At 48.0% G+C, this 13,167-nt stretch overlaps 1 protein-coding gene across 19 annotated transcripts in view; it reads right to left on the bottom strand.

Annotated features, from left to right (window-relative positions):
• The window catches only part of Cd44 (CD44 molecule (Indian blood group)), an 83,421-nt gene extending 70,610 nt beyond the window's left edge, over positions 1-12,811 (bottom strand). For 3 of the 19 annotated variants that reach the window (XM_046455974.2, XM_046456003.2, XM_046456016.2), the window contains exon 1: positions 12,584-12,808. In XM_046455974.2, coding sequence (XP_046311930.1) covers positions 12,584-12,656 — 73 coding nt within the window. In that variant the 5' untranslated portion in view covers positions 12,657-12,808. Of the gene's footprint in view, positions 1-12,583 lie in introns of all 19 variants that reach the window. The other 16 variants (XM_058583248.1, XM_046456033.2, XM_046456037.2 and 13 more) reach the window with 10 other exon arrangements.
• Between the last annotated feature and the right edge of the window lie 356 nt (positions 12,812-13,167).

The following is a 13,167-nucleotide window of genomic DNA, read 5'->3' as shown; positions in this document are numbered from 1 at the left end:
TCAGAGGACAAAATGGAAAGGTCCGGGAGTCAGATAGTTTTGCTACTGAATAGTTGTGTGACCTCAAGCCAGTCCCTTGAAATCCTTGAGGCTCTGTTTCCTTGTCTAGTCCAGTAAAACAATTTCTACCACCCTTTCCACTCTGACATGCCACCATCTTTGACTTTTGGTCACCAGGCCAGGCTAACTTCGCACAGAGGGCCCTTCCTCTCTTTCTCTACTTCTGAGTGCTACTGTGTAGGCTCCATTCAACCTGAGCCTCCAAGCTGACCCATCAACCCTAGCAAAGCATCTGAGAAGCATCCCACCGAGTGCTTCTATGGAGTTACCCCCCAAAAGGCATTGAGACCCATCTTGGCAGAGTACCTGGTCCCCTGCCAGCCTGAATGAATTTTCATGCCTCAGGAAATGGCCACAACCAAGATGTCTGAGCCAGGACTGGGCCCTCCTAGATAAGCAGGGGATGGCAGGCAGCTCCCAGAAGGTGGGTGAGCATTCCGAAGAATACAGTTTCAATGATTGGGGTCATCCAGCGACAGGAGCCATAGATAAAGGCAAAATTCACCTCAGGTAATAATAGCACCTTGTAGTTTTACATCACGTGCTCCTGCCTACCAGCACAAAACACTTTCACACCAGGAGGCCAAGGTGGAGAGGTCTGGGGGAGGCAGAGGGATTATTATCCCCTGGTGGTTCACACAGTATATTGAAGCATTAGACTCGGGCCAATAGCCCAAGGTCACACAATTAGGCTTTCACAGGGTGGGAACTAGAGCAGAGTGTCCTAATCTTACCCAGGGGCTATTTCTAGTAGACTCTTGATGGAGCCTTTTGTTTATACCTTGGTTCTATCTTATCTTACCTGCCCAGGTAGGGAGACTATTTTTTTTTCCCCTTGGGGATGAGTAGTAGGAAACTTGAGTGGCCCAAAGTTGGCTGGCCAGCCTGAGTTCAGAATCCAGATTTCTTGACTTTGGATGCTACAAGTAGGACCCAGTGGGGCCCGTCCACGGGAAGCTGCTATTTTTTTGCATTTGGGAGGCACAAGCAGAGCTCCTGTGGCAGCTGAGAATGCAGAAGCTCCAGGGCTGATAAAAGTTGTAATTAACATGCAACGTACAGTACAACCCTTTCATCTTCAAAGGCTTTTTCCCCATTAGCTTGTTATTCCTCCTATCACCCCCATGGGCGAGGCGTCATTTTTTGTCTTCTCGGTTTGCAGATGGAGAAGGCGATGAGGAGAAGGCGCCCTTTGCCAGGAAGCCTGGCCCTTGTTCAGAGGAGATTCCTGACTCCCAGCAACTAACTGCACTTGGGGTGATGGGAAAACAGAATGGGGGTGAATCATAAGAGAAGGCCCAAGCAACTCTCAGTAAGACTGTTTTTAGACTGCTCTGAAAGGAGGTGGGGCTGACAGCGTGGCTAGTTGGCTAGCTTCAGGAATGGCTGAACTTCCAGAGCATTCTATACTAACGATCAGAAGCATAAGCTGGAGAAAGCTGTTGCTCTACTATGGTGATAGCCCAGTGATATCACCTGGGGGTCAAATCTTCCTTTTTTTTTTTTGCCCATGGCAGACATCACTAATGGATCACAGCACTCTCTGTAGCTGAGTCAAGGTTTGACTTCTTAGTACAGCACTTCAGAAAGCCTCTGGGAGTCAGTGGGAAATGTCACAAGAGCTGACTTCTACTTGCTATGGCTGCTGAGGACTGTTTGGGATTCACTTAAACTGCCACTTTCTAACCCAGCTCACGTTGTCAGGGTTCTCTCTCGACCGATACTGAAGCTGTCTTGCTTTGAAACTCTGTTAGCGCTGACAGATGAGTCATGAGACTTCTGCGTTAGGGAAGTTAGTAATGCAGTGCCACTATTAACCAATTACCTAGAATCAGTCTAACGCTATCCCTCACTGCTCTTCAACGTGGACTTTCTTCTTCTTCGTTTTTTTTTTGAATATTTTTATTTGTGGATGGACACAATATCTTTATTGTACTTATCTTTATGCAGTGCTGAGGATAGAACCCAGTGCCTCACACATGCTAAGGGAGTGCTCTACCACTGAGCCCCAGCCCCAGCCCCAACATGGACTTTCTTATCCAGGCAGGCTGACCCCTCTTCTGTCCCTGATTCGGTCATATTAATTTCTCCTGCTTTAAACTTTTGGTTCATGCTTTATCCTGTCCTGGGGTTTCTCTCCCCTTCTGTATCCATCTTCTTTCCACATTCAAGTCATCCTCAAATTCTTGAAGCCTTCCCATATAGTCCCAGCTCAGGAAGATGTCTGTTTTTGTTTGTTTGTTTGTTTGTTTCTAATCTACCAACACTTGGTTATTTGCTCTTAGGTACAACTCTTTCACCTACTAAACTTCTCTTCTACTAAACTGTAAAATTCTGAGGAAACTAGCTCTTCTACCTCCCCCACTTCTTTCCACAGTACCAATCACACCATACACTCTAATAAACTAAAGGGGTCCGTTTGTCACCATTTTACAACTGGGGAAAGAGAAACAACCAATAAGGGAAGGACCTTGCCCTTGTCATCCTATGTCTAAGGGAGAAATGCTAGACCTTGGCTGGGTATGTGTGGGTTCTCAATTCTCCTAAAATAATACTTGTGTCTGAATGATGAGCTGGAGATCCAGATGGCTCAACCACATTCAACCCTAATTGAGGGCATTGTATGTGACATGAGACCTGAACCCATCTGGAATTTAATTTCAACCCAAACCCATGGTCAAAGGATTCATGATGGGTGTGAATTGGGAACAATCAGAATAGGCTGTAATCTGACCAGGATTTTCAGAGACTGATAGAAGACTGGAACCAGACAGAGGATTTAGCCTCTGACCCATTTAGACAAACTCCTCAGTAATGAAGTCTTTAGATTCCTTTTTTTTTTCCTCTGCCCACTTAGATCAAGAGTTTCTCTGGCTTCCTGGGAAAACAAACAAACTTAGAGGGAGTCTGGGAGACTCTCAGTAGAAGCAGCAGCTCACCAACACACAGACCTGTCTAACTCAGAGCCTTGACTAAATTTTATATGTAGGTAGTATATATGTGCATACATGGGTTTGTACTTTTTTCTTTTCCGTTTTTTTCTTTAAGATTCTCATATTGTTTTTCCATAAGATACTAAAGCTCATCCTCTAAGTTGAGCTTTGGCTGAGTGTTGTGGTTCACGTTGCAAGGTTCCTTTAGGGAAGCTGAGAATTCAAAGGTGTTCCTGGAGCTTTAAGAGTGAAGACACCATCTTTTCTTTCCTTTATGAGCTGGCTGTTCTGACTTGGAGCAATGTTTTTGGAAGGACAGTTTAAAGGACCTTGCATTTAGAACCTGCAGGTAACTCAACGCCTGGATTCCTGGAGTGTCAGCTGTGTGGGCGGGACATGTCAACTTCTCTGACCTGAGCTTCTTCATCTGACCACTCCCCAGGCGATTAGAGTAGAGGATTCTGGGCAATGTGCCTTCTCCCTCGGAGTCATTCTGGCTTATTGGCATTTATACGGTAACTGGGTCCATATGCTCGTTTCTGGCATGGACCAATAATTCACTTCTGACACTTAATATAAACCAGACATCACATTTTTTGGTACTGCATTATAATAGTGTTATTCTTTCCATTAAGTTTTATGAAGCTGAGGTATTAGTGGGCCCACAGAATGGTAAATTTATAGAACACGAGGCCTGGAAAAGAACTTGAGAGATCAATTAGAATCCAGCCCTCTCGTTTTAAACATGGAAAAATGGTGGTAAAGTTGGGTTAAAAAAGATTTTCTGAGCTTCACATAATGAATCAGTACTCAGAACTAAAATAGCACAATCATTTCTATTCTTGGGGTACTTTCTTTTATTTTTAGTTGTAAATGAACACAATACCTTTATTTTGTTTATTTATTTTTTTATGTGGTGCTGAGGATCAAACCCAGGGCCTCACATGTGCAAGGCAAGCGCTCTACCACTGAGCCCAAACCACAGACCCTTGGGGTACTTTCTATGTGCTAGACACATAGCTTTAGAATGATGAACAAAATATCATTCTTGAAGCTTAACAGTGCGACTGCCTGAGCTCATACTGCTTCCACGTGGGAGAGAGGGGAATAAACTGAAGTCTTATTTTGTAACCCTAACACTTCCATGCACCCTCCCACAAGGCCTGGCCTCCTCCTTTGGGCTATGCAGTTATATGGAGGTGATCCTTGGTTTGGAAGATTTTTAAATCATCAATTGAAAGAACCAACACTTTTTATTTTTTCCTTTTAATGTAAAAAAGGAAACAAAAAAGACAACATATTTTCTCTGAGTATACTGAGAGTATGATTATGAGAGTCAGAGTTCATGATACATTAGACCAGATTTAAAAATAAAAACTGAGGCATAGAAGGAGCCAGACTTAAAGGAAACGAATGAGCTCTAAACTTCCCCTATATTGCCTGATATATCAAGCCTCAAGAAGGATCCACTAAAACCTGAGAGAGTGCTGAGAAAAGATATTTCAAGGTTTGAGATTCATTACTAGAGGCATTAGAAAAAATATTTTTCCCCTGTAGAACAAAGAGGGGGAAAAAAGATGAAAAAGAATTAGACCGAACCTATAAAAATCACAAATGGTAAATGATGGGGATTGCTTTGCTAGTCAAATCTAGAAATGTTATTCATTCAACCATCTAAGTATTTATTTAGCACTTACTATAATTGGGGGGATATGCCAACAGCTGGGAGCTCTAGTTGTACAAAAATGTACCCAAGGCATGGGCTTTCCCCTAAGGGACTTTAGAGTCATTACACAGCTAAGAGGCATCCTTCGAACCTCTTTTTAACTGAAGGCATACCACAGAGTCTTTATAAATTATCAGGGGGAACAACTGGAAGATCATAAAGGAAAGTGAAAGTTACTTAAGGTGCCTAAAGGGATGAACCTGACCTCTAAGGCTGACATATGAAAACAGCTAGTCCCAGCACAGAGGATCCAGTGCAAAGGCAGTCTCCTGGGCAAGAGATTTCTTCTTCAGACTCTTGTCTGCATCTGTATGTTCCGGGCTCCTGTCCTCCCTCCAAGGTGTGGAGCCTGCAACTCCCTAGTGGCTACAGGGCTGGTCTTCTGAAGGCTGCAAGATGGTGCTCAGGTCTGCTGGACTCTGGGTTTTGAACTGGGAACATTCAGCATTGGCAACATTTGTGGCTGACATATAGGAGACACTCATTTAATACTTTCGTAGTTTACAAAGTGTGGGGCGAGAGGTATGGGTGAAAACAACACTCTAGGTCAGAGGCTGCATGGAACTGTTCATTAGTCCCTGGCACCTTAATTTTCATAGTATGAACACCTGTGAAGAGGCATTACGGTCATCACCCATGTCTTCAAGAGATGAAGTACAACAAAGTGCTGCTTAATTCTCTGACTGGTGCATGGGTCCTTCCAGAAGACACAAAGACCCGCTTGAGTGCACCAAAACCAAAACCGATGGGGAACCTTGGACGCATCCCCGTTCCCAGGCTAAATGCCTGAACTCTGTCTTGCAAAGTAAATCAGATGTCCCCAAGGGGCTTTGCCTCCTGTATTCCTGGGTGGCTTGTTTTTCATCCAGGGCTATACGGAGAAAATTCACTTGCTCCATGATGTGATGTTCACCTACTGGGTCAAACTTGGCTTGGGCTGAATTCTTTGTGCCCTGGATGCAGGGAGCCTGACTCCTGAGAGCCTCCTCCCTACCAATTCAAAGTGGTAGAAAGAAGACCCTCGAACCTAGGGCCTTTAAACAGGCCGACATTTTGCTGCTATTTGGTTGGTTCATTTCCATTTTGCCCAATCTTGCAAGAATCATGGTCCTAGCTGATGGAGAAATACCAATCAAGAGCCTTCACTTTTCATCCTGGTGAGAAATACTGATATAACAGTGAACTCAACTCACCATCTTCTCCAGTCCTATACCCTCCCCAACATCCCATCAGTAGAGGAGTGTAGAACTTCCATTCAAGGATTGGAATGAACGAGCCACTCATAGTATGAATGGGAAGAGTTTTCATGATGACTTCTTCCCCCTTCATTTTTGCAATTCCAATTATCTCCTCTGACATTGTGTTTGAAAAGGAAAAGCAAAACCAGCTCTGTGGGCATTACGATTCCACGCACAACCAGATTCCCAAATAGTTTTTGGAAACAACCAGAATACTCCCAGGTAAAATCATCCAGGTTTGGGGGATGCCCTGAAATCATAATATACCAAGAAAATCACCACCATTTTACCGAGAGCATGAACTCTGTAGCCAGACCAGCTGGGTCTGAATCCCAGCTCCATCAAATTCCAATTGTGTGGCCTTTGGCCCAGTTACTTAAATTCCCCGTGCCTCAGTTTCCTCATATGTATAAGAAGAATAACAACAGCATCACCTTCATGAGGCTGGTGTGTGGTGAGTTAGCGTACAGGAAGCAACTGGTATGTGCTAGCACATCGTCAGCACCCCGTGTTTGCTATTATTACCAACGGTGATGATGGTATCTCAGAAACATAGAACCAGCCACAAAAAAAGCAAGTGCAGAAGATACAAGAACTCTAAAACAACAACATGAAATTTCAGCCACTACCAGAAAAGACTTGCAGTGACACCATAGTAAATACTCAAAATGACTGGTGATGAGCACACCCACACACACATACCAAGTCTTGCAATTAACTTTTACTCTCAAAAGGTCGAGACCCTACTGAGGTCTGAATTAGAACAACATATATTCCATGTTTGTATAATTATGTCAAAATGGACTCTACTGTCATGCAGAACTAAAAAGAACCAATAGAAAATATTTTTAGTAAAAAAAAAAAAAAATAGAAAGAAAAATTTTAAAAAGGTGAAGACCCAAGGAAGGTTTTAAGGATCTGAGTTTTGCAAAGCGGTTGGTGACTCAGCCCCTCCACACCCACCTGAGACCCATCTGCCCACACTTGCCCTTACAAAGGACACTTGCTTCAGGAGGACACACCCAGGCTGCCAGTGCACCCCAAACTCGGGGAAATCTGGTTCCATGAGTTTCTGTCCCCTGTAATACCCATGCACTCATTTTGTGCCTGAGTTCCCGTCTGAGTCTCATGGAGCAGGGGACCCACGGGAAGGCAGGACTTGGCCCAGTTGTGGACAACTTCCCACTTGGCAAACTGGGAAGAGGAGGTCAGTGTGGCTCTCTGCCAGGGGTCAGGTTTCCCTGCACACGGGCCTCTTTCCTGCAGCACCATCATGTTGGAAGGCAGCTTGATAATTCTCTCTCTTCCAGAGAGCCCCACAGGAGACAGCCAGAATCCTCTGTGAAGCCCTCCTGCTTCTCTCTCAGCCACCACCACCTTTCAGAAGCAGGCGTGGGGGTTAGGTTGGCCTCTCACCTGTGGATTCCATCCTCGGCATGGAGGCTCCCAAATGGCCAGACCTCCACGCCGGGCACTGCTGGGGAGTGTTATATTTTGAGGCTTCAGTTTGGGGTTGGTGTCATCCTCTCCCTTTCCCTTCTTGGCCTAACCATCTATACAACCCTGCCCTCCCCAGCCACAGCAAGCAGCCACTAAAGCCACAAGCAGATGAGTGAGCTCTCTGCTCGGGCTGACCAAACATGAGCCCTGTGGCAGGCAGGTGCCCCTCAGCCCTGCCCAGAGCCAAGCCAGCCAGCCCCCCTGATGGCACGTACACATGAATGCACCAGCCTCTTAAGCAGACCAGCCAACCAGCCAGCTAGCATTCCTATGGAGAAGTAGGTCTATATTCTAGAACTTCCATTCAGTTCAACAAACAGTTTCTGGTCACAAACGTGTACCAGCTCTAGGGTCTGGAACTCCAAAAATCGAAGGAGATATGATCCCTGATATCAGAGCTGTAGAAGACAGATAAGAGAAATACCCCTTCTATTCCTCTTGGCGGATGGGGCTGGCTTCTCAGACCCAGTTTGGGGGAGTGTTTTAAGAAAAATTTCATCTGCTCCATGAGTGGAGAGTAGGGTTTAAATTTCAAATGGGAGGAACCAGTTCTCCCTAAAGAACACTCGTGTCCTCTTTCAAGCGGAGACACAACGGAAATTGAGTCACTGGCATCTCACTGTGCAAACCCCCAGGATTTCTCTCTGGGGCCCAAAAGATCCCCTTTGAAAAGGACGCTGTGGGAGGCAGCCTCCGCCACCTGCTTCAACTCCATCTTTCACAAGAATCACTTCCCTTTCAGGGTCTGGGTGGAGCTGACTAAAACAGAGGTGCTGGGGAAACAACCACAGCTAATCTCTTCCTCAGCCCCTGGCTGGGCTGCTGGGGAGGCCCCGCTCGCCTCCCGCTACCTCCTGACCATCAGCAGACTCCAGGCTGATTCACCATCTCTTGGGTGGCCCCATGTCACCTAGCATTCCACACTGGTTTTGGCTCAAAATCCTTGACTTTTGCAGAGAACCATGTCAGCCCAAGAGGGAACCAAGACTTCCCCTTACCAGGGGCAGGTATAACCTGCTAATGAGCATGTGACAAGGGCCCCTGCGGGTTGCTGCATAAGAAGCGCCTGTAAGGTCAGTGTGAGAGCATCTGCAGGGCCTCTTTCTCAATTTCAGGAGAGGCCTTTGCCCTGACTTGTCTCTTAGGGAGCAACCTCTCCATTTTTTCCAAGCTTGCAAATGAGAGCATGTCTAGAAGGGCAGCTGGACTCTGATAAGGGAATCAACTGACTTATTTTAGCAACAACTAAGAAGGCTGACATCTCTGACAGCTGCGGCCAGGCCTGCAGAGTGCCGAGTCAGGACAGGGCAGGGCAGGGCAGGGTATTCGAGAATCCACAACCAGCCCGAGGGTGGAGGGCAAAGCCATTCATGCCAGGCTGTGCTGGCCTCGGAAGACAGGAGGATGGGAGGATCACACACAGTTTCCAAAGTTCTCCAAAGGCAAGTAATGAATGGACGGAGCAGAGGCCCTGAGGTTCAACCTGGGGGGGATTTGAGACCATGGGGGAATCATGACTCTACCACTGTATCCTTGGGCAAGTCAAATTAGGATATGTTAGAATGTACTCCAGGATGGGCAAAGTTGGAGCCTCAAATTCTTTATCAAGAAAATGGAGTGAAGAACGCACTCATGCATAGGGCTGCTGTGAGGCTTACGTAAGAGACTCATGGCAAACCCCGGCTCAATGTTTAGCATAGAATTGGTGCTTAGTGAGTGCTATTTTCCTAGAAACTTAGGACCCTGTTTTGCATAGAACCATCTGGTACAATAGCAAAGTGCCAGGTTTTAAAACCGGCATCCACAGATGTCTCAGGAGGCAACAGAGGCCCCAGGACAAGGCAGAATTGTTCTTGAGCATGAACTTGCTTTACCATAATATACATATATGTGTGTGTGTGTGTGCGTGTGTGTATATATATATATATATAAGGGAATATATTATATACATATATTATGGAATAGGAACATATATGAACATGATCATACATAATAATGGATTCAATTCTTTGTTACATATTTGTACATGTACATGTTGTGGCCATAAAATTTGGTCACTATTCTCCCCCAGTGTTTCCCTCCTCCTCCCCTGCCTCCCTTCTTATTATCACTCTTTATGAAGCTCAAACAGAACTACTGCGGAGGCAAACTACAGACTTGGAATGAGTGGCAAGACAGTATTTAAGGTGTTAAACAAGCGCTCGGCAGGGTTGGGGCGGCCTCCTACAGACTTCTAAGATAGAGGTATTTTAGAGACCGAATGTATGAAAGGCCCCCTGCCCTAATCAGTCTCAGAGGGCAAGTGACTAGTCCCTCTCTTTCATGGTCTACTTCCTCCTTGGGAAAAAGAAGGGATTTTTTGGTGTGAGTGTGTGTGTGTGTTTCCCTAAATGATGCTTAGAGTCCCCCTCTCTGAGTTTATGACAATGAATCAGGGAATATTTCTTGAATGAATGGAAGGGGTTGTGTCATAAACTAGGAATTTCATGTGGTCCAGCATCCCCTCCCACGTGGGAAGATTTGGAAGAAAATAGACCCTTCTTCTGCAGGCTGCAGCCTCCAACACACGTACTCACACCAAACGCGTTCAGGATGCCCCGTGTGTGCCAGGGGAATCACTGAATTAATTGGTGCTAACCCCCGAGGGGATGCAGCTCTGCTTCCTGGTTTCCTCTCATGGGAACACAGCCAAAGCCCTGGCTCCCAGCAAGGGGAGGCGTCTCTAAGCCCCAGTGGGAGCAGAAGGGTACCGGCCATCCCCAGGCAGCAGGGTTCTCAGAGGCGCCCCTCTTTCTCAAAACCAGGGGTACAGTTCCCTAGCACTGACCTTTCACCACAGAGGAAAGGCGATGGGTGTACAGAGGACTCCTCCGCCTCTAAGGCCACTTTCTTCTCCCCACACCTCATTCAAGGCACCTGTTCTCCAACTCTGAGTTTCTAGATTCAAAGGTGCTTAAAGGAGCTTTGACCATTGCTATGCTTTTTGATTTCTGATACAGAGTTTGGACCTTTCTTTCCTCTGTTCAAAGCCTTGCCCCTTTCCATTTTCATGGTCTTCCAGAGTCTTCCACACCCAAGAATGGGCCATGGCGGTGCCTTTCCATTCCTCTCCCTTCCTTCTTCTTCCCCCTCTGCCTACCCAGCCCTGGGTCTGCCGTTAAGTCCTGTCTCCTTTTCAAGTCTCAGTTCCTTTTAAACAACTTCACAAGCACACGGAAGTCAGGACCCAGGTGCTCATTGCAGCTGGCACTTCTCGTGCCTTCTGTGGATGATGCACGCCAAGAAACCAGGGAAACGTGAGGTAGGAGTGAGCCTGCTGGTCTCTGGGAGAACCCCCAAGGGTCAGGAGTGTTTGAGGATGGGGCCCTTTAGAAGGAGTCAGGCTGAGAAGAATCAAGATACTCAGAGACAAAACAGAAGACACCACCGGTGGGTAACATGCCAGCAACCTTCCCTGGAAGCCTCAGGGAAGCTCCCCGGCCTCTGTTCTCCAAGGCTGGGCCCAGGGCTCCTGCCCTCTCCCCTCCCATACTGAACATTTCTGCCTTTCAAAGGTCCCTTGGAGCTCCAGTTCCCTGTGGCCTCTGGTCTATTCCTGCCCCAAATCCTACCCAACTTCTCCCATCCTGGAGTACATTCTAACATATTCTAAGCCTAAGCTTCAGAACTCAATGAACCTGAGTTCATATTCACTACCACCTGTGGCTGTGTAACCTCTAGCAAGTCACCTAACCTCTCTGAGCCTCTGTTTTCCTCCTATGGGCCTAATAACAGGGTACTTCTCACCAGGCTATTGCAAGGGTAAAATGAGATAACACATGTAAAGGATTTAACACAGTCAAAGTGTACAACAGTGACTAGTGCTACCACAGTGCTATTATTGTTGTTATCATTATTTGCATTGCTTCTGTTCCAGGAATCAAAATTCTAGATCCCACCTAATCAAAATTCTAGATCCACCTAATCAAAATTCTAGATCCCACCTAATCAAAATTCTAGATCCCACAGGTTGGGTTGTGTCTTTTGCTTTCTTGGTATTCCTAAGAACTGGGTTTAATAAGTATTTGCTGAGTAGAATTAACTGTAGGCTGAGCTGTCTCTGTGACCCAGCTGGCACTACTTGAAAGAAAAATTAATTTTGCTGGTGATAAGCAAATCGGTCATGTAAAAATTATCTGTTCATATATAGACAAAGAGAGGGAACACTTGGAGTTGAGCCATGCTAGAATACCTCAAAGCCCCTCCCCTCTACAGCCACCAAAAGCCCCCAACCTCCTCTGGATGGGATACTGGAACCTTAGCCTCTGGGTCCCTGATGTTACCCTGATATCCAAGCTTCCTCCAGCTCCGAGGCTACCAGGCAGGGAACAGGAGCCCTATCCGTGTCTGGATTTTCCCTGACTGATTGGCAGAACCAGGAGGTTGCAGCTGGCCCAGTCATTGCCTCTCCTATGCAGTCTCCATGCCGCTGCCCAGCTGCCGGGGCTGGACCCTCACAGATATCCAGACCTGGCCTCAGAGCTGGTTCAAGTTTCCACAAGAGTTATGGTGGTCAGTGACTGGAGGGGTGATAAGGGCTTGGGAAACCAGATTCAGTGGGGAGCCACCCTCACTTTCTCAGTTGTCTTTCTGGAAAGCTCATTGCCAAGGGCTTCTAAGTGCGTGGCCACCTCACCCAGGCACCTACCCCTTCCTGTCCCAGTGCCAGCACCTGCCTCAGCTCCTGCCCCTGCCCTGCCTAGCTCTGCCCGGTCAACCACAGCCTGCGGGGCTCAGAGAGCCCTTGGGCGCAGGAGCCTGCTAGTCCAGACACCAGCTAAGCATCCAGGAGTACAGTTAACTTGCGGCCATGTGCTCCAGCCCTAAGGACCTCACCCAAAACTGCGCGCGGGCAGCCTGCCCAGCGAAGCCTCCTCTCTCTTTCCCGTTCTTCTCAACACAAGGTGCTTCCCACCAGCAAAGTCTACGGCAGTTCAGCGCCAATCCCAGCCCTGCTTTCCAGAACCCAATCCAAGTCGCTCGCCTTCCGCTGGACTACAGTCCCCCAGGGCCACTCTGCCCGCGGAGCTCCCGCGGCGCCGTCCTGGGTTCCCACTCCGCTGGCCCCGACGGCCGCGGTCACTCACCGATCTGCAACTGCGCCAGGCTCAGCTGCACGAGGCAGAGTCCCCAGGCTGCGCGCCACCAGAGCTTGTCCATGGTGTGTGTGCGCGAACCGCGAGAGCAAGCAAGTGGAGCTGGGGGGTCCCGGGGCGAGGGGCGGGGTGCTGGCCGAGGACGCGGCGACGAGGGCGGACCGGACCTGTCAGAGGCTGGGGGCCGCTGGGCAATGAGGCCGCCTCGGAAGTTGGCTGCAGTTTTTATTCCAGGGTTGAGAGAGTGACCTAAGAGGGAGGGAGCGAGTGAAGGACACACCCAAGCGAGGGGCTGTGACTAAGCAGCCAGCAGCGGTTTAAAGACGTACCAGCCCTCCTCGGCCCTGGCCCTCCGCCCCCGCCCGGTTCTTAATGGAAGTTGTAAATCGGAGCTGCCGGGAAGGGACCGTGGCAGCGCCTGGAGGCGCCCACCCGCCGGACGCGCCGCCGGGTTCTCCCACCAGCTCGCCCCCCGCTGGAGGATGACTGAGTCCTAAAACCTCCCCGCTGAGTTCTGCCTCTGGCCTCTCCTTTCCCGCTAAATTTCTCTGAGTCAGGCTGGGAAGGATTCTCTG

This window comes from Marmota monax, unplaced genomic scaffold (genome assembly GCF_021218885.2).
Source record: "Marmota monax isolate L192 unplaced genomic scaffold, Marmota_monax_Labrador192_F-V1.1 WCK01_AAM20220418_F8-fsc00047, whole genome shotgun sequence".
NCBI classification, from domain to species: domain Eukaryota; kingdom Metazoa; phylum Chordata; class Mammalia; order Rodentia; family Sciuridae; genus Marmota; species Marmota monax.
This window is presented reverse-complemented; position numbering and strand designations above follow the sequence as displayed.